The sequence below is a fragment of the Apus apus genome, chromosome 3 (assembly GCF_020740795.1).
Source record: "Apus apus isolate bApuApu2 chromosome 3, bApuApu2.pri.cur, whole genome shotgun sequence".
Taxonomy (NCBI): Eukaryota; Metazoa; Chordata; class Aves; order Apodiformes; family Apodidae; genus Apus; species Apus apus.
The window spans coordinates 57914328-57936496 of record NC_067284.1 but is presented as its reverse complement, the minus strand read 5'-3'; the positions used below and the strand labels follow the sequence as shown (position 1 = coordinate 57936496).

The 22169-nt window shown below is 38.6% G+C and overlaps 2 protein-coding genes across 7 annotated transcripts in view; both read right to left on the bottom strand.

The window, feature by feature from the left end:
- STON1 (stonin 1) overlaps positions 1–1025 on the bottom strand; it is a 28324-nt gene extending 27299 nt beyond the window's left edge. For 2 of the 3 annotated variants that reach the window (XM_051614052.1, XM_051614054.1), the window contains exon 1: positions 983–1025. The gene's annotated coding sequence lies outside the window, so the exon portion shown is untranslated. Of the gene's footprint in view, positions 1–896; positions 960–982 lie in introns of those variants that run through there. The other variant, XM_051614053.1, reaches the window with a different exon arrangement.
- Positions 1026–8343: 7318 nt separating this feature from the next.
- Positions 8344–22169, bottom strand: part of PPP1R21 (protein phosphatase 1 regulatory subunit 21) — a 32648-nt gene continuing 18822 nt past the window's right edge. For all 4 annotated transcript variants that reach the window (XM_051613562.1, XM_051613561.1, XM_051613564.1 and 1 more), the window contains exons 14-22: positions 21249–21376; positions 20714–20866; positions 19858–19950; positions 18464–18697; positions 16948–16983; positions 15605–15721; positions 14639–14737; positions 12349–12477; positions 8344–9550 (exon numbers count right to left, since the gene is read on the bottom strand). In XM_051613562.1, the coding sequence (XP_051469522.1) occupies positions 9521–9550; positions 12349–12477; positions 14639–14737; positions 15605–15721; positions 16948–16983; positions 18464–18697; positions 19858–19950; positions 20714–20866; positions 21249–21376 (1019 nt within the window). In that variant the 3' untranslated portion in view covers positions 8344–9520. The remainder of the gene's footprint in view (positions 9551–12348; positions 12478–14638; positions 14738–15604; positions 15722–16947; positions 16984–18463; positions 18698–19857; positions 19951–20713; positions 20867–21248; positions 21377–22169) is intronic.

The following is a 22169-nucleotide window of genomic DNA, read 5'->3' as shown; positions in this document are numbered from 1 at the left end:
CTTTTTAAAAAAACTTACTTGAAGTCATCCCTTCAATGAGAACTTATTTGAAAAAACAGAAAGTGAAAACTTTCAATATTCTTTCTCACCTGTGATACACTGGAAATACCACCTCTAGAGCTTGTTCTGAGGGTATATATGGTAAGTGCAGTCTAAACATTTCAGCCCTGTGAGGCACATCCTTCTGCACCCGCTGCAGTCGTTTTTCCAAAGCCCCACTTCTGTACGTATGACTGCAAATGCCGTGAGCCTACGTGCATTGTTTAACATCATCAGCTGAACCACTGAGATGAGAAAGGCTCCAGGAATTCATTTCACTTCAAGTACTAAAAAAACCCACCCCAACAAACAAACAACCAAAAAAAAACCAAACCAAAAAAACCTTCTCGATCGCTCCGGTCTCCTCCCTAACAGGACAAAAGTCATGGGAACTTCATCCTGGGGGATGCCCGTCACCCAGACCCCACCGATCTGCACAGTGGTTCAAAGCTCGGTACCCCGAGTAAAGCCATCCCCCTTTCACTTCTACTTCAAGATTAAAAAAAAAAAAAAAAAAAAAAGGAAGAGAAAAAGAAAAAGACAAAAGAGAGAAAAGACAAGAAGAAAAAAAAAAGGGAAAAAAAAAAAGAGAGGAAAAATAAAGAGGAAAAGAGAAAGATAAAAAGAAAAAAAAGGGGCAAAAGAAGACAAGGAGCAAAAGAAGAAAAGGAGCAAAAAGGAGAAACGGTCAAATATTTGTGTATTTTTTTAATCCCGTTCTCAAACCAAAACAAAGCCAGCCCCATCCACCGGCCCGTTTCAAGCCGGGACTTCTGCCTGCGCCTCAAGCACCGGGAAAATTCCACTTCGGACGGACCCCCCCTCCCCCTCCCCCACCCCCGCCCCCCCCCCCATACCGCGACCCCAGGCACCCCGCTCGTCTCCTGGGGGGGTCAGCACCGGTCCGCCCGCCGCCCGGGCCCGCTCCTCCCGCTCCTCTTACCGGCAGTCACGGCCCCGCCGCCACGGGGACCCGCAGGGGCAGCACCAGGCACCGGCGGGGCAGGGCGGGCTTTAGCCGCACCCCCTCCGCCCGCCCCCCCCCGAGAGCTCTGCTGGGAGGGCTGGGAACGGGGCACGGCGGGCAAGGAAAGGCGCCGAGCGCTGCTGGGTGTCCAGATGTTCGTTTTGCAAGAAAGGGACACCGCGAAGAAAAAAAAAAAAAAGAATAATAATTGAGAAGTACCCGCGCTTTAATGAAGATGAGACTCGCAGGGAGTGACTGACAAGTGGGTTTGTTCAACCTGGAGAAAAGAAGGCTGGGAGGAGACCTTATTGCCATGTTCTAGTACACAGTCCAAGTGTCCTCCCGCAGAAAAGTGGCATGAAATTCAACAAGACCAAGTGCAGGGTCCTGCACTTGGGCCACAATAACTCCCGGCAGCGCTACAGACTGAGGGAAGAGTGGCTGGAGAGCAGCCCGGCAGAGAGGGACCTGGGAGTTCTGGCTGGCAACCAGTTGAACATGAGCCAGCAGTGTGCCCAGATGGCCCGGAAGGCCAGTGGCATCCTGGCTTGTATCAGGAATAGTGTGGCCAGCAGGAGTAGGGATGTGATTCTCCCTCTGTACTCAGCACTGGTGAGGCCTCACCTGGAGTACTGTGTCCAGTTCTGGGGCCCTCACTTCAAGAAGGACATTGAGGTGCTGGAGCAGGTCCAGAGGAGAGCAACAAGGCTGGTGAAGGGACTAGAGGGAAAATCTTATAGGGATAGGCTGAGGGAGCTGGGGTTGTTTAGCCTGGAGAACAGAAGACTATGGGGGGACCTTATCACTCTCTACAACTACCCGAAGGAGGTGGTAGTCAGGTGGGCTTTTTCCGGGCAACTAGTGTGTGTGTGTGTGTGTGGTGTGATTAGACATTAGAATGGACTTCCCAGGGAAGTGGTGGAGGCACCATCCCTGGATGTGTTTAAGGAAAGGCTGGATGTAGCACTTAGTGCCATGGTCTAGCCATTATGGTGGTGTCGGTCATAGGCTGGGCTTGATGATCTTAAAGGTCTTTTCCAGCCTTGGTAATTCTGTGATTCTGTGATAAAGAGTGGCTACCAAGAAGATGAAAACTGCCTTTTTACAAGGAGTCACATGGAAAAGACAAGGGGTAATGAGTGCAAGTTACTGCTGGGGAGAACTCAATTGGACGCCAGAAGAAAAAAATTCACTGTGAGAACAGTCAAACATCAGAATAATCTCTCCAGGGAAGCAGAGGATTTCCCAGCACTGGACACTTTCAAGACTCAGCTTGAAAGGGTGCTAGGCCATCTCATCTAAACCGTGTTCCTACCTAAAAGGGTTGGACCAGGTGATCCTTGGTGTCCCTTCCAACCTAGCATTCGGTGATTCTATGAGACTCAACCCTTGGGAAAGACGTATCTGGCCAAGCCTTTCTAAAACACAGAAAGGCAATGGCAAAACCAAGCTGTGGTGTTGGAAGATCAAGTCCAGGCCAGGTTTTGCCCTCTATTCACCCTCTGTGGAGCTCTTCCACTCTCAGACCAACCACCTCCCAGCTCCAAGAGAGGACAGCTTACCTCATCCTTTGAAGTTCCTCTGGAGAGAAGAATTCCTTCAAAGAAATACAGCATGAGGCTTGGCAAATGGCTTCATTACCAACAGCATAACCCAATTTCTTCTTACCTCTTACACAGGTGTCTCTAGACTGCACCTATCAGAGGTGACAAGGTACCACAGGGGAAGTTGGCTCCTAAAGGGTCACAACACGTAAATGGAATGGGTAAGATGAAGAACTATAAAACCCCCTAGAGCATTCATGAGGGCATGGAGCAGAGCTGCCACAACTGCAGATACTGGAATTGCTCATATGAGGAACCGTCAATAGCAACAAGAGCTCACATACAGCCCTGAGCTCGTCTCCTGTGTCACACATCTTTGTAAGGCATTTTGTCTCCATTTCAGCTCCACTGCTTGTTCTGCTGGTAAACTTGCCTTTGTAAATGGCTTTCATTTGTCCTACTGATCTGAAAAGTTTTCTCATGTTTTCTCTGAAAACTGAGCAATCCCATATCTTTGCTCTCTGCATGGCAAACACTATTCAGGGTCTGGATGTCTGCATTTGCAATGCAAGTGTTCAATACAGTCTCCCCAGAAATTAAATTCCTCTGTAAGCTTAATGCCATTACAAGAATTGCACTAGGGAAAAAAAAAAAAAGAAAAAAAGACATTATTTGGTTTTTAAAAATCCATTTTTATTATCTTAATTAAAAAAAAATTCCAGTGTACAGATCTTTGTTCATGAGTGTTTATAATTTCAAACCAGGTAGGAAACTAACTCTTAAAATTATGCTCCAAATGAATTTTACATTGATAATACATAATTTCACCTGAGACCTTGCTACCTACCAGCTTCTGACAGAACGATGCTGTTGCTCACATTTTCATCTCAGTATGGCATAAGGGACAGCAATGGTTCACACAGGAAGGATTTGAGGATTTCCTACATAGATAGGAGAGGGGAAAGAAAGGGCACTGGTGTGGTCTTCTGATAGCCTGGAATTTTTTCACCATAATTTAACATGGAAGTTGCAAGCCAGGGAATCATTACATTTTTCTATCTTTGAACATGTATCTTCAGTACTGCCAGCCCAAGGCCTCCAGGCTGCAATGGCAAAGCCACAGGCTGCCACCCTGCTCCCAGTATGTAGCCATTGAGGTGCCAGAACCTGATCCCAACCTCTTCCCTCTGGAACTCCATCCCTTCGAGTCTTCTGCCTTCTGCCACAACACACCCAACATCCTGGCAGAGGGAACCAGAAAATCTGTTTTGCCAGAAAGCCAGGAAACTAGAAATACTTTCTGATATATAGGATTTTTAGTATTCAGGCTCTCATGTACTCCTGCACAACATTCAAGCTTTTTGCCTGTTAGCCCTTTGTAATGGTTTTCAAGTGGAAAGGGTATACATTTATCATATTTCTTTATCAAAATCGGCATATTGCCTAAAAATAGATCATGTTTTTCTTTGCTGAGACAAGTATATACATTTTCAATACAAGATTGTTCTTCTCCAGTAAATACTATTATTCTCTCTTCCCCCAGAATAATTTGGTGCAATATAAACTCAAGCAGCAGGGAGAAATTAAAAAAAATCTGATATCAAGACTTTAAAGTCCTTAATATAGTTTGACTTTAATGAACAGCACATGCAGAACAAATTAGAATTATTTCTACTGTAAATACATTTTGAAGAGTATTTCACATAAAGATACAGTATTATATATTGCTATATGCAGTTATACTCAGCATTTTACAATGCTAACAAAGTCAGCTCATGCTGCTGATTCTATTTACGTTGATCTTAACATAATTTGCAGAATATTATTTCTTTTTATAAAATGTTTACTGTTTATGACTATGTTGTCAAAAGTGAAAACTGTCAGTCTGTATCTCAACAGAACCAAAAATTCTTCGTTAGAGACAGAAAAGCACTCATTTCTAGACTGACTTTGTCACTTGGCTCTACTACTTTGTCTTTTATTTTAGTAATGAATTTCTGCAAAAGTCCATCTTAATTGAGAATTCAAACCAAAATGCAAAAGAGTCAAATTCTTCTTTCCCTCTCATCTAATAAATTCACATTTCACTTAGTACTAGTGCTATAAAAAAGACTTCACAAGCTTAGTATATTCAGTATTTAAGCACTGTAATAATTAAGTATTTACTATACATAACTATTCACTACATGTAAATTTGATATAAAAATTTAGCAGTTGTGTTCTTTTGTGAGAGACTGCTTGTTGGCTTCTCATGCTCTTGACCTCCTGGTCTAGATTGATAATTTAGGAGAAACTTGTTCTCATCTAGTTGTTTCAACTGAAAATAACCCAGACCTTCCAGATCTCAAAAGAAACTTTTGGTAAAATTGATTCCCCACAACCCTCCAAGGTGAGTATTTGCTGTGTCCAACATGACATCCAGTACATGCAGTCTGAAAGTCACCAAGTAGAAGGCAGGTAAGGGGTGCAGCACCAGTTCCAGTATTATGGCTGTACCTTGTGCCAAAGGCTGCAGTTAATGAGAATGCACTGAAATTCTCAGTACATACCTTTTCAAGCTTGTAACTTCATTAAAATAATCTTCGTATTCAGGCACAAATTGAAGCCTTCTAAGTCCAAGAGGAAGGAAATGTGAAGCTTCAGTAGGAAGAACAGAAAAGGATGAAGACTCTCTTTGTAGTAGAAAGGGGGGAGTGGGGGGTGGAGATTGAAGGTCCCCCCTACGCTTACTTCAAGAAACTACATGCCCCCACAGACTAGCTTCCAAGTGAATTCATGAAAGAATCCATAATGCCTTAAGTGACTGGAAATTACCTGGACTCTTAATTTTGTAGTTTTAACTCTTCTTGGGACCAAGCTGTGTTGTATATGGGGGACCAGAAATAGAATTTTGACACCAGGTCTGGATTTCATTTTCGTAAGTTTATAAAGTTTTGGACATAAAGGGTGAATTACACTTAAAACCAGTACAGAAAAATTACTATTTCTGCTATTGTGCATGTAATTTTACATATTAAAAGTTTAAAACTATAATTCTTATAGTGCTGTTAGTATGGTAGTTTGATGTGCAAATTAAGCCCAACAAGAATCATATGCTTCTTATTTTGCATTTCAGCTATTTAACCTCAGTATTGCAACAATTCAAGTACACACACTCGAGTGATTCTGAATTAGCACTGACGTGTCTAAAGCTGCCTACACACACAGCAGAGGCAGACAATGAGAACTGCCCCCAGGCAAGTTTCCATGTGGGGAATTCCATAGCCCCACTCAGGCCTTGGTTTATAAAGGTCCCTGAAAGCCCTCTCTCCCCATCTGCAACCAAGCTACCGGTTCTGCAGACACAATTACAGTTAAAGCAAGTTTCTAATTCTGTTTAAAAGAAATATTCAGGAATTAGGGCAAACATGGCCTCTTCTAAACAAACATGATTTTAATTCACTGCCAAATAATACTGCAAGTAGTAACAGAAGCAGAGAATGCATTCCCAATACGTCGGCATTTGCCTTTGTGGGAGGAAATAATCAGACCTCTGGTAGCAATTACAATATTTACTGCACTAAGCTTTATTTTTATTATGACCCTGCTGTTGCTAAGATAGTGCTCTCAGATTACCATACACACATACTGTATTAAAGAACAACAGGTCTGCCCAGTTTACAGGGCCAGATGGTTCTCCAAAATTTAAAATAACATTGGATTTATATAAATAATTAAAAAAAAAAGTCCACCTTGTTCAACCAAGCCAGTTACTTCCCAAGTCTCAGGATAGGTGACATGTGAATAACAAGTTTATTTCCTTTCCTGATTGCAACTGATCCCTTGTATATCTGAGCATAGCAAGCACTGTTGAACAGTGACAGGCCCCTGCTGTGCCCAAAGTCTGCATCAAGGAAACATGCTGGGCCAAAGACCTTTCCTCACCAAAAATTAAACTCATCTGTCCGTGACGGAAGCTAGAGCAGAATGAGCAGCAGGGCTACAAGTTAGAACTGAAGCTGGCTTGGTAAAAAGAGAAAATGGTCTGTACAAGTAGCCAGTGCATTTCAACAAAGAGAGGAAAGCAAAGTGTTTCAGTCCTGATACCAATGCTGCTTGGAGTGCTACTAGATCATAGAGAGAGTTTGAATATCCTGGCACCACTATTATTGAAATGTTGAGATGGTTAAGACTTAATCTGAAGAAATTAGCAAACGACTTCACAAACATGACCACTTTAAAATCAACATTTAAGATGATCAGTATTTAAATCTCAGATGTATAGTTATGTATATAACAATTTGAAATGATCACATCATTATTTAAACCGCAATGAGAGAACACCCCTGCACAGCTTATGACAATGTCGGCCTAAGACTCCTGTTGAGAAGTTAATTTTTCAGGTGGGGAAACCTCTGACTTTTAAGAGCTTAAGGCCTTTCAAAACAGTCAAAGTATTTAGTGCATCTTGGGTACTTTCAAAACTCATGAAGCAGTAGTTCTTAAGAGGGCAAACTTGAAATTCAATTCATTCTTGATTATAGGTAGCATTTATTTTGAACACACTTAAGATTTACTGGGACTGTATTTTCAGAAATCTAGGATAGCTAAACATTTTGAAATATTTGAAAGTGCTAGTATAGGTTTAATACAGAGTTCAGAAAGAATTTTTGAAGATGCAGTTATTAAAACTATTAAATAGGAAATAGTGCTGCTATCTGAATTGGTCACTTATTTATGAGTAAGAGATTATTCATGAGGTGCTCAACATTATGAAGAAATTAAGTGCTTCTTTAAAGCACTCTAAAAATGCTTTAATAACTTGTATTACAATGAACTGTACATTAAAAATAAAACAGCACTAGGATTTTTCTTCAACCCTGGTTTTACACTGTAAAAAATCTTGCTCTAAAGATTTTCCTGGTTTACAACAGGTTGTCTTTAGTTTCCTGATTAATCAACTAGGAAGCTGGGGGTTCACACTGTAAGGTTTTGTAAATTCCAGTATTAGTACAATTTATTTACTCACATTTTATGCATTCCATAATGATCTGCACAGACCTTTACCTATACACAGTTAAAATTCATATTTATGGAAGACTTTTGTCTCAAAGATGATTTTTGACTGCAATGCTGAAGATAGCTTTCAGCTTTTAATAGCATAGCATTCAGTAACAATTTCAATATTTAAGATAGTTTGAGATATCCAGGAACTGCTTCAGAACTACCTAGTTAGCAGATAAGCACAAGCTGGTTGGGCACTACCACTTGTTTATAACAGTTTATAACACCACCAAGTTAAATGTAACACACTACTTCCCTTCACAGCATTACTACAACAGCATTCAAAACACTTTTAATTTTTTTTTCAATTATTCTATTTTTGTATATTGATAGTTTATGACTGTCTAGAACTTACTTGAAAACACATCCTTGAAAAACTGAAGGCAGTGTGAGAGATCAAAGTTTTCTCTTCCTGAGCATGTTTACTGCTGACTGGTGAGGGGGACACGCAAATACATTTCCAAATAGATACTGCAAGCAAAAAATGCTGATAATCTAACATATATTGGAATTGTACCTAAATGTATACATTCTATATTAATTCCAGTTTTGAGGTTGGGGGTATAACTCCGTTGTAAAAATACTTTGAGGTAACAGATACATTCAACTGGTTCAAAGAGAAGCACTATTAAGAGTAACTAGACTAGTATAAATACTCACGCTCACCTCACCAGGAATAACTGCTAACGTCTCACCACAATACCACACTGTGCAACCTGGGTATAACCAGAATCAAGAAGAAAGCCAAGCTGGTTTCGTGTAGTTGAATTTATTATTACATACTAATAATACATATCCACACAGCTGTTATCAGAGAAAACCCTTAAGGGACAAGTGCCATAATACAAATTATGGAACAGAAGATCAGTGGGAAGTGGAGCAGCACAGCATCAGACTAAGTTAAAAATCAACGCTGTGAAAACTCATAGTATTAAACTTCACTTAAAAAAAAAAATCTTAGGAGAGGCCTAAAGTTCACAAACTTCCCAACACATAGGACAAGCCATGTGCATTCCCTCGGTGAATCCATCAGGACTTAATGCCATGAAAACTTTTTGCAAATTCTGTGTTGAAATCTTCTACATATTTCATATTCTTTACTGTGAAAGAGCACAGGAAGCTGATCTATTCTACATACATATATTGCTTTACTCTTTTGAGGCACATTATGTTTACAATTTCCTCTAGCTTTAAACAGCTATTTCAACCAATATATATACATATATGTGTAAACAAAATGCCAAAGTAAAGGCTTAAAGCAATTTCACAGAAGTATGCCAATTCAGCTGTTTGTGCTCTTCAAATCCAAAGTGCCAAATACAAGCAGCAAAAGTTTCCACTATTGCAGTCTAAAAAGAAATAGTGATCCCATTTACTTGTGGCTTTAAATGATTTCTATAAATTCACACAATTCCAATTCATTCAAAAGGGCTGCGAATGGGATAAAGACGTTTACAGTAACTGCACAACTTGCATGGCCAAAAAAGTCTCAAAATTATTTTTTTACACTGTTACTAATAAGTAAAAGGAATGTACACATGTTGGCAATTTAACATATAACTCAAAAAGAGACAACTACTGCACTGATCCACATTTGCTAATGCAGAATCATATTTGAAAATATACAAAATCTCAAGTTATTACATGAAATCAAAACTTGGTTTTAAAAAGTGCACAGTAAAAACTGAAGGTAATTACCATATAAATTATCCACAGAGTGTGTATTTCCTGGTTGAGAGCCAGCGTTAAGTTCTGTTTCATCTGTTACAAGTTCTAAATATTTTAAAGCCATTTACAGCACCAAAGCAGTTTGTACTAGACCCAATACCACCTGTGCTTCCTGTGACGAACAGGAATTGGACAATATATGTTCAATAACTTCATCCTGTGCAGCAGCAGCTTCTGAAGACAGTTGATTAGCTGTAAACTATCGATTTTTGTTCTTTTTAGAATTTCCCTGCAACAAGAAACAAGTAAATAGAACATATAATTCAAATAAATTCTATGCAAACAACATATAAAACCTGATGTCTGGTAATATTTGCCTATAGCAAACAAAGAAAACAAGTCTAACTGAAAATAAACTGTCCATAGGCTTGTAAGAATCATAGAATGGTTAAGGTTGGAAGGCACCTTGAAGATCATGAGATTCCAACCCCTCTGCCATGAACAGGGACACCCCACACTATACCAGACTGCACAAAGCCTCACCCAACCTGGCCTTGAACACATCCAGGAAGGAAGCGTCCACAACCTCCCTGGGCAACCTATTCCAACACCTTACTATCCTCATGGTGAATAATTTCTTCCTGATGTCTAACTTAAACTTCCCCTCTCTCAGTTTAAAACCATTACCCCTTGTTCTACCACTACCCTCTCTGGTGAAAAGCCCCTCCCCCAGCTTTCCTGTAGCTCCTTCAGGTACTGGAAGGCCACTGCACAGTCTCCCTGGAGCCTCCTCTTCTCCAGTCTGAATAGCCTAAGCTCCCTCAGCCTGTCTTCATAGTAGAGGTGCTCCAGCCCCTTGATCATTTTTCTGGTCCTTCTCTAGTCCTCTCCAACAGCTCCATGTCTCCTGTGCTGAGGGCTCCAGAGCTGTGCACAGTACTCTAGGTGCAGCCTCACCAGAGCAGAGTAGAGGGGCAGAATCCCCTCCCTGGCCCTGCTGGTCACACTTCTTTTAACGCAGCCCAGGACACAACTGGCCCTCTGGGCTGTGAGAACACTGGCGGCTCATGTCAAGCTTCTCATCTACTACCACCCCCAAGTCCTTCTCCTCAGTACTGCTCTCTATCCATTCTCCTCCCAGCCTGTATTTGTGCCTGGGGTTGCACCAACTCAGGTGCAGGACCCTGCACTTGGCCTTGTTGAACTTCATGAGGTTGGCATTGGCCCACATCTCCAGCCTGTCAAGGTCCCTTTGGAGGGTCTCCCTTCCCTCTAAGGGTGTTAACCGCTCCATGCATCTTGGTTTGTCAGCAAACCTGCTGAGGATACGCTCAGTTCCTCTGTCCATGTCACTAACAAACATCTCAAACAGCACTGGTCCCAATACTGATCCCTGAAGAACACCACTCTTTGCTGGCATCCACTTGGACACTGAACCATTGACCACGACTCTCTTGGTGCAGCCATTGGAACTGCTTGCTCTGAAAATCCCTCTATCTTTACAGGCATAATAGATGAAACTACCAGATATTTCAAGTAAGCACTACAGTACCTTAATGCAGTTGAAATTTGGGGGGGAAAAAAAAAAAAGAGACATATGAGTTATGTCCCAAGACACCCATCTGTATTAACACCACTAATATTGTAAGGGCAGCGAAGGCAAGTCAAATAATTCACCCGTAACTGATATTTCAAATATAAACATCATAGGATAATTGCCTCAAATTAAAATCAGTTCTCCACCCTGTCAGTTTGTTCCAAAACAAATTTAAGTTGTTCTATGCAGAATATTCTTAGTTTAGAAAATGATCTGTTCTATAGCTAACCAACTCACATTTGACTTAAAACAATTCCACAAAACAAACGCGTAGCTTAAAATAAACTTTTGTGCAAGTTACTTGCTGGCAATTCTCCATCTTCCTGTTTCTTTACATTAAGATTTGATTTTAATCTAACCAACTCTCTTCAAGTGATAATGGCTTTAACTGCATCATTTTGATTTCAACCAAATCATCTTCTACATTTAGTAACATTTGAAAATCCCTGTCTACCACTGTGATTCTGAACTACCTCCTTACAGACAGAGGACCACTTCAAGTCTTAAAAGTATGACAAGTGAAAAATTCCAGAAGACATTTTATGAAAACATCAAGTGCTATTGTCAGTATTCAGCTGGGAGCTTCCCTCTAAATATACAAGAGCTTACACACCAAAAAGTAATTTTAAATATTACAATGCCAAGTCAAAACACTCAGACATCTGAAGAGAAACAGTCCCATCCATGGGGGGAAAGTTTACTCTAACAAATAAAAATAACCACTATGGGACCCTTAATCAAAACATGGATTTTAATTAATTTATTTTTAACCTTTCAGTGACACCTGCTTCCATACATTCCACAATTAAGGACAACACTAGTTTATTAGTTTCACAAGCAGAAAAGTGAAGGGGAAAGGCCTTCACAAGATCTGTTTCTCCCTAGAACTGTCAGAATAAGACATATGATGGTTTAATCACCAACTGTTCAAAACAGCAGATTTCTGTATTTTTCATCATTAAGTTAAAAACTTGTTTCTGGTAAATGGACAGACTCCTTGCTTGGAAAATAATTCAAGTGTGCATTTCAAGTTCACAGAAGAATCTAAGTGGCAACTTTTTAATTCCTACATATAAGAGACAAGCTAGGACATGGAAATAAAACAGAGCAAAAGAACATCTGCCAAGAACAGAGTATGGCACAACAGAGAGGAATATAGTAACGACACTCCTACTGGTAAGTTAATCATAAGCACCCAGTATCACTTGCTGGATTTGCGAATGGTTTCATTTTCACCACATACAACAAAAAGGTGCTGATCTTCCAGAGGGTACGCCTTGAAAGCCTACTTTGAAGTAGTCACACAAAGTCTTCATTCTTTCCCACACACGTTTTGCAAGAATTTTTTCTTCACTGAAACATGCAGGACCAGGTTTGGAGTTTGCTTTCCAACTGGCCGAGAATAGCAACTATAGCTTGTGAACTGGTTTGTTAAAGAGTAGTACTGCAGGTATGCAACCAGTGCCTAATGTCAATACTCAGCAACTTACCTTACAAGTCATCTTTAGTGTATCAATTTCTTCCCTTTGTTTAGTTAAGGTTTCATTCATACTGCAGAGATGATCACTCATCATACTTAACTGATCCTCATAACTTCTCTTTGTCGTCATCAATTCATCCTAAGGAAAAAAAAATAATCAGAAGCTTCTGCTCAACATTAGTGGCAACTGGCAAAGCAGCCAACTTCTATCTCCACATACTAAGATACACTTTTGATGCTGAATGTGTTCAATTAAGCTAACTACTGAAAAAAAGCAACAACTTTCTGAAACAAAGTCAATAGCTATTTCTATTTTATCTGAAGTCTCATACATGGTCTGTTACTCTTATTTTTGTGGTTTCGTTTATAATTTTTCCCCCTTACTTTTTATGGCTTACATAAAAGTCTAACAGCTAAGTTCTCCAACATTGTTTCCAGCCAAGAAACAAGTAAAGTTTACACAGTTTGAGCATGGCCTGTACATGTAAACATGTGGCATATTAAGCTGAAGGAATCAGAAATCCACATGCAGTTGCAGAGCTATGAACTCTTTGGGATTTGAGAGACATGATGGGATACTGTGCATTACTAGAATGCAGCAATGAAGGGACAGACACTTTAGGAACAACAGGATAGAAGGAATCCAGAATCATGCTTTATAAAAAGGAGTGGTTTGAAGACAATTAAAATCTCACAGGCAGGGATCTGAGAAAAAAAATGGCAGGCATCCGCTACAAGCAAATAAAATTTCTCAACCCCAGACTCTGATCCTCATGAGGGATTTTAACTACTCTGACATCTCCTGGAAGGGCAATGAGGTAGAATGCAAGCAATTCAGGAAGCCTCTTGTGTGTGATAAAGAACTTCTTGATACCACTGATCAATATGCCTAAGAGGGGCTCTCTGCTGGACCTGTTACTCACAAATAAAGATAAGCTGGTCAGGGATGTGAAAGCCAATGGTAGCCCTGGCTGCAGCAACCATGAGTTAGTGTAATTTAAGGGAAGCAAGCAAGATAAAGTCAAATTACAGCAAGCTTAGATTTAAGAAGAGTAGATGCTGGCTTTTCCAAGGTCTTCTTGGCAAGATCTCAGGTAAAACTGCCCTAGAAGTTAAAGGGGCCCAGGAAAGTTGCATAGACAAAGGACAGTCCAGTGCTTAGGATGGTGAGTGATTCTGGCAGAAGGCCAGCATGGCTGGACAAGAAACTCCTGATTCATCAGCTTGATCTGAACTCTCTCTGCTCTTACTAAAGGAGAAGACCAGATTACCTTCAGAGGATCCTTCCAATGGAAAATTATGATTCAATATTATGCAGACTACTAATCATATCAATGGTGTGCCTGCTATCTTTTCTTAAGTAGTTTAATGTATAAGTAAAGATTAACATTAACACTGATTGTGGAATTTGTTAAAAGAACAGATCAAAAGAGCACTTTGTGCTTATTAACAGTTCTTTTAAGTGTATAGTGTTATATTCACTGTCTGTATGGAGCATTCTAGGTACTCACCATCTCAGACAGGTAAGCAATAAAGATACAAAGTAAATACAAAGAAAACAAAAGCATTTAAGCTCTGAATATATATACACTTTGTATTTCTATTGTCTCCTTCCTGAGCTGTGTGGAGGGGAAAGACAAAGGGACAGGACACCTGGCATAAGAGTTTATCATCTATTGTTAATGATGGCTTCTTAAAGATTATTCCAAAGTTATTTTCACTTAATATTAAGCTATCCATCTCAAAAAAACACCGAGACATTTCTTAGACTTTCAATCCGTGGTGCTAGAAAGGATGAGTTCAGTGTATTGTCTGGGAAATTGCACTTTAACCACTTTCCTAGTCCCGTTTCTAAGTTAAATGGACTGATGAGTAGTCAGCCTTGTTGGTATCACATCTAACTCTGAGGAGCAGATGCACAGACTGGTTGTACACAAAGCAATCCTCCCCTTGCAAAAGGAAACAAGCCACCCAGGAAAGAGGGAAATCAGTCAAACAACCACACCTTTTGACATCAAATCAGCCATTTTCATAAAATGCCTTGACATCAAATGTGCTAAAACACAGGCTTGGCTACTACAACCTTTTCCTTCCAACTATGTTCCACTTCAACTTTATACCTGAAATGTGAAGTGTGATATTTAAATTTCTTCTCTACATACCACAAGAATTTTTATATCACATAAATAAGGTCCTAGCAAAGGCATGACCATGCTCAATGGTTGTAATTTTTCTACTCCAGCTTCCCCTTACACACACTTACAAAATGCATCTATTACATCATTTAACATTTTACTTGCCTGTAATCTACTGATGTTTTGACTAGCTACTTTCAGCTCTTCCGTGAGCGATTCCTTGGACTTCTCTGCTAAAGACAGTCTTTTGGCAAGCGCGCGACACTGGCAATCAGAACGGGACAGGAAGGATAGAAGGGAGGGAAATTATTTTGAGTATAACCTTGTGCTAGCTTTAAATGATTGCTTTGCATTCTTCCATCTTTCCGTAATCCTCAGATTTCAAGAAACTTAGAGCTTGTGCGCATTTTTAAATGCAAAGGCAATGAAATAGTAAACATTAAACTTTTGTTTCATTTTACAGAATTACCATATTACCAATAATCTAAATCTTGTCTTTTTCACATTATTGCTAAGAAAGCTTTAATAAGTAAAATGTAACACAAACAGCTCACTTCATACGCTGCCCAAATATCAGAAGAAGATGGTTCCTCCATCCTATAGAATCCAGTATTAAAAATATTTAAGAGGATTAGCTCTACCAGCCTGAAACTTTGGTATATTCCACATTAAGTACGCAAATACAAAGGTCACTACTTTCAAGAAAAATTACCTCATTATTTGAAATAAAAACAGGAAGTCATAAATATCATGAATCATTTTGTTAATTCTTTGAGTACAACTAACACCCAAGAACCAGTTTCTCAGAGGAAAGCTGTTTCAATCACTTAATGATACACTCAGAAACTACCTTGGGAACTAAAGCCAGCTGCCTCAGCTTATATGAGCACACCTACACATGATACACATTGTACTTCTTACTACACTCAGGACAAGGCTACCAAAATATTTTTTTTAAAAAATCAAACATTTTTATACATAATTAGACCACAGCCAAACAACAGATTCCAGGAACCTATTTTTATGAAACATTATGTTCCATATATTTCAACTTACTGTCATAACACTTGCCTGTGCAAAGTTAAAAAATGGATTTAGTATTTTCAGTATAGACACTGCCTGCACGCTCACCTCTGCATGAAAGTGAACTGATTTGCTGTCAGCAAGCTGCAGATGGGATGTAAGTTCTGCTATCCTTGCCATATAGTGATTTTTTATCAGGTCTTCACGAGACTCAACATCTGGAGCCTAGCAAAGAAAAAAGTTGAGGAGACAGGTATGTATGTTTAGCAGACTGAATACTTACATCACATTATCCACTATCTGGACTGCTTCACTCCTGAGGCCTGACTGCTCTACCCAAAAACATTAGATTCTCCAAACACCATAGACAGATTACAGCAGGTCACACTGCCATTTGTCACTCTGATGGTGACTTAGTGTCAGACTTCCTTAAAGGACAAAGAGCTGCCTGAAGATGTCAGAAGTTCACTTGATTTAATGTATCAAGTCTGTGATGAAGATCAAAATCCACTGCAGAGGTGGAATGAAAAAATGGACTAGAAAAAAAACTTACTAGCTTTTCCAAGCAAGGAATAATTCCTTTACATAACTGAATTTCAGAAGATTACAGCAGTCTGAACTATTTATTTTGTTGCATGTTCCAGAAATCTGTTCAGACATTTTAACTTTATAAAAAAAAAAACAAAGCAAAACCAAAACACAACAAAATGCAACTCACCAGTTTACTGTAAGTCACAGAGTAACCCACCAGAGGCAGCTTTCACATGACTTGTCACTGCCTTCAAGTTCAGCACTATGTAGTAGCATTTGAGAACTTGTATCAATTATTACCTAGCTCCCACCTCGTTTTTAATCATACGTTCAGAAGAAAAGAGAGAGTAAACTAAAATACGTATTTGGTTCCTTTCAGTGTCAGAAAAGAGAAAGCACTGAATCTTTCTCTGCTACACTCCTGCTGAGGAAAGTGTTATGCTACAGTAGTCCTAAATGAAGAGCTGACATTTAGTCTGACAGCTAGTCCCAAATTTCTTTCAGTATGACCTCTAGTTTGGGATAGCCTGTACTTCAGTGTTAAACACCAGGCACTACAGTCAGTGACTTTTTTCCAGCCTAAGCCCTTCCTCAGGAGTTAATATTTGAGGCTTGGAATGCAGTTAGAGTTACTGAAGTACAAACAGACCAAGGCTTTCCTCAAATTACACAGAGCAGACCTGGACTGCAGCTCCCACAGCTCCAAACTGCTTATATAAATAAAACAGAACAGTTCACTAAACAGAAGGAAATTAAGAAATCCATGTCTTTCTTGAAACTTGAAAACATAGTCACTACACGAGTGACTCATGCCACTATCCCACAGTGTTCTTGGTAATTAGACCTTTAGAATAAGTTCAACAGAATCAGAATTTTAAGTAGTTACCAGATGTACTTGGATAATGTTTAAAGCAGATTACCTTTTCATTATCAGTAGTTACGGTCAACATTCCAGTCTAGAACAAGGAAGAAAATACACTTAAGTGAAAACTGCAAAAAAGATACCACAGGCACAAATCATCTCTGCTTCAGTCATAGGACTTTAACTTAAAAAAAAAAAAAATTGTATCTTGCAACAGTTAAAATTAAACCCAAATTTAAGCATTTCCCCTTCTAACATAAGGAAGGGTAATAACATACATGAATACTCTGAACAAAATTATAGCTAACACCAGCTCTCCAAATATTAATAGCCTTTGCCTTGCGATGTATACAGGGAAAAAGCCATAAAATCAACACAATGCAGCTAGCTTGTATGATTATGTAACTGCTTGAATACATGAAGCTAATTTAGAGGTATATTAGTACACTGAAACATTACTTTCCATGTTCAAGAGCAAGGAAACCCATCTTTAATTTTCTTGAGTACCTTCCAAATTCCTTTCTTCCCAGTTTGACTAGTAAATTACATGGACAGTTCAGTGAAGCACTGACAGAACTCTAGCAGAGCAGGGTATGTGAATGACTAGTTTAATGGAATAATGTCTTCACAGTGAGTCAAGAGGTCTTCTCTGACCTCAATAGTACTAAAGACTTAGGTTTATGGGAAATACTTACACATTGTTGACCTGTGAGCTACATTAAGCACTGTGACTAGAAAAAGCCATGCTCCTCAAACTCCTAACAGGCCAAAAAAAGGACCAAAAACTTAAGGTGCCAGTTTACTTAAAAATTGGGGATTTCAGAACAATCCACAGGTCATTTTTATCCTGGAGCAGGAAAGCAGGGAGGGGGAAAATAAAAATAATAAAAATAAATAAATAAAACAAACAGAGTAACTTAAGAGTGCTAGAGTAGAATATTGCTTTCTTAAAGATGACATGCCTATAATAACACTTCAGAAGTGGCAACGCAGAGGAAAGGCCAACATCTTGAATACTAGCAATTAAAAGGAACGACATTTACTTAACATAGAAGAGCAAGGGGAGAATGCATATATCAAAACACAATTGTTGAGCCTAAGCTGTATGTGCCTATAAAGGTTACATAAAATTAGTGCGTCAGAGAGCACTGAAAACTTGAATGGCTTCTTCAAGTTAAAATCAAGTTATACTGCATTGACTTGTACATTTAAAAATACTCATTACCAACTTCCATTTGCTTTAACATACCTACAGATGACTAAAGTACTGGGACATCAGAGCCAACCTGAGATACTACTTTTCCTGACTACAGTCAGGAAAACCTAGAAGTTAAGCATCTGTTACTTCCCTCCTCAGTCACGCAAGTACAGAACTACAAAAATGTCTCTATGATACTAAAGTTGAAAAAGCCAAGACAGCTCCAAACTCTGCAGAAAGTATTAGAAAGCAGCTTTGCAAGTGAGAATGCATTTCAACACAGTCAAAAGTTTTCATTATTACAGTTCCACTGTTCAAACAGTACTGCTACTAAAGAAAGTTGATTTTTCTCTCTTGAAGGAAAAAGGTCCCTTACCAGACTAGTACTTTTAATAGGTTCCCTTGGACTCTTTTCTGTCATTTCCTTCTTTTGTTCAGCTACATTTGGCAAAACAGAATGTTCTTGTGTAGTTTCAGATAAGTGTCCACTAAGAGAGTTCTTCAATTTTTTGTTTTCTTTCTCTAGCTTTATTTTAGTTAGCTGAGCCTCCAACATCCAGTGTTCTTTCTCTTGTTCAAGTTTTGTGATTTTCTCCAAACTCTGCTGGACCTTTAGGAGAGAAAGTTTACAGTCCAGGTTACTGAACACAAGGGGGGAAAAAAGTCACACACAGGAAATGTTTAAAGACAGTATTATTTTAAACCATTACATCAGTGAGCTAATGAATAATGCAGCAGCTAAACAACTACTGATGAAAGCTGTACACTTAACTGTGTTCATGTGCAAAAAATGATCATGTTATTTAATTAGTCTGAAACATGCCTTAGAATTACAGCTCATAGAATTCTCAACGTTGTATTATTTGAAAATGAAAGCAGGGAAGAATTTTGTGAAAACTTGGAAGATGTGTGCCTGACACTAGTATTGTCTTATTCTATGCTAGTAAGACAACTTCTACCCTTCCAGCTGCTCCCCCAACACAGACAGTAGAAGCCACTTGTCCAGATAAATCAACTATGTAACAGTCGTATCACTCCACACATTTCTGTTGAAATTCACCCCATCCCTACTAAAGCGCTTTGAATCTTAGCCACTACCAAAAAACCTAATCGAGCCTTCTTGTTCTGTAAAAATTCAATTATAGTGACTATAATGAAGAAATTTTAGTATTAATTAGTCAATTTCATTCATAGGAAGTGGGCAAACTGTCTATCTGTTCTAAATATCATTTAACCTCACTCTTCCTCACCTTCCAGAAAAAAAAAAAAATGTAACACTGCAAGAATGATAAATTGTAATCTATTAACTTCAACTGAACAGATGAACTGAAACAAACAAACAAAAAAATCATTGTTCTTAACCAGACCTAATAAATCCTACGTAGTCCAAAAAAGCACTCAAACCAGTACATAACATCAGAAATTAATACTTCAGTATGTCTACTCTTGTCTTTATTTTGCACTTATTTGAATTATTAAAGATTGCCCTCTTTCTTGTATTTATAAATCAAGACATCAATGGCATGATCCTGTCTCTTGTAACTTCACATACATCCTGCAGATTCAGGAGAACAAGCTTGGGATAACCTAGCTCGACAGGGATAAGCTATACTTTCAAAGCTCTACAAATAAGACATCTATAGTCTAATTTTAAGATTCAGTATATGCCTATATGTGCACAATCACACATAAATGTGGCGATTATTTGATACTACTTTACCTTTATAAAATACACTATAATGTATGTTAGTAACATTTATACCGAAATACCTGTTGTGTAAGACCTTCTCTACTTTCTGTGGAACTCAGAAGAACTCTGCGATTGGCCAAAGCCTCTTCATAAGGCACTGAATCTGCACAAGGCTGCAGGATAAAAGAAAGCCCAAAACATGTTTCACAGTAGATCAGAACATGCATTCTTACATTTCTTATTGCCCTCCTTCCTGTACTGACGGGAAGAAAAACATCTTCCAAGTGTTTCCCATCCAGCAGAAAAAATGGTTTGAGTTTGCAAAAACTGCCACTCCAAAATGCAGACCTGATTAAAAAGTAATCAGAAAACTCCAGGTACTACTTAATGATCAAATGCATCTTAAGGTCCACTTTACAGAGATTGCAATAAAAAGTGATTTAATGACAACTTAAGCACACCATCACTTAATTATTAATTTTAATGGAGATAACAGGGAGATCTGGCGGTGTTCAGTCTCTTGGTTCAGCACTTTTTCTCCAGCATACCTCCTTCTCAGCTGCTTTCTTTTTTCCTGCTGCTTTCCACTGTCTTCCAGTGAATGCAAGCATAAAAATATGACATTATTCACTCTGTATTCCTGGCAAATATGGGAGGAAATTTAAATAAGTGGCTACCTCCTTCTCCTTGGAGTCTTGGCACAGAAATAATAACTGGAAATGGGTAACAGCAGAATTGGCTCCCTTGTGAGAGTGACTATGCTCTCTGAATGTTTCAATAGCCTTACTACTCTAAAGGTTCCATTTCCTCAGCCAAAGATTCTCATTCAGAGAATCTCAACCATTCCAAATACTGAAAATCCTTAGTTTGTATTCTCTTTGGCATAACCAGCTATCAACTGTGCTTTCTCTGTACAAGCATACTAGTTGAACAAACCTTCTTCAAAGACTTCATGTAAGCAACTGCCTTTTTCTTGTACTGCAACATACACTCAGCTGAAAGAGGGCTGATGAACTCGGTTCCTCCTTTAGGGCCATAGCTCAATGAAGCAGTGAAGTGATCCAAGTTGTTGCTAAAGAACGAGGCAATCTAGACACATCAATAAAAGTTTTTTTTTTAATTAAGCTGACCAGAAAGATTCATTAGAGCAATTACTCTTTTGAGACAAAACAAAGTATTTAGTGAAACTGGACTGCACAACAAGAAATTCAAACAACCTGCAGGCTCTTGCACACAACTTAAAATCTTATTAACCACAAAGCATTCTCTTCACAGTATCTACTTTTATCACCCATTCCTTTGTTTTAACCTTGTACTCTAAAAATACCTTAGTACAAACATGATACCATTAATTATTAATCAGAGGCACACCTAGATTTCCCAAATCATTCAACTATGATTTAAAAAAAAAGAAGAAAAAAAGAAACCTGCACAAGTTAGGGCATTTTATTGAAACAAAAAAACACATTACCTTGCCCACACCATTTATTAAAGCCACAAGAGAGGATAAAATACAGTCATTTGTAGTTATGAGTTTCTGTGTGGCAGTTGGAAGGTCTTGTTCTAAAGTAGCTTTCTGACTGTAGTGCTTGGAAATGTCTAGAAATAGAAAAAACATGCTTTTGTCAAATTACATTTTTTGTCTATTTAAGAAACCTTTTTCAAAATCAGCTTATGACCTCAGGCTTCAAACACTTTTCCCCTCTTTAAGTGAGATGTGTAAAAGTTTATTCTGGATACTCTTAGTTCTTTGGTATACTGAATTAGACAACTGTTTGAGACCATTACCACAGAATCATAAGGAATAGACATTATGTCTGTCACACAAGGCAGAATAAAGGTGTATATTTAAGTGTACTCTGTATCCCAAAAATTATAGCTATATAGGGGATCCAAGCTCACACTGAACTAGCACCTCATTTCACAAGCATACTTTCCATTTTCCTATCTTTACATCAGGACACTAAAGGTAGAATTTCTAGTGATGTTCAATGTAAGTCCTAAGCTTACATGACTTAGAAGGGAAAAATATTTTTAATTCTGCCAGTGCAAATTAAAAAAAAACAAAACATGCAGAAATTTAGAATGCTACTTCCTATATTCTAAAATTATTTCAGACACAATTAACAGAAGCCTTGAGTGAGAAAAAAACCCACAAAACTTTTTGAAAGTCATTCCCCAAAATAATTAAGCTTAAATATATGAATTAATTTCAACAGCACCAACATTTAAAAAAACTCAAGTATTAATCACCTAAGAATATGTCAAATTTGGCCTAATTAAAAATAAGTAATATTTGATAAAGAAACATTTTGCACCTATTTTGCAATGAAGTACTATTGTACAGAACAGAGAAAACCCCGTCCATTGCCATAGAATTTATAACTGGAGG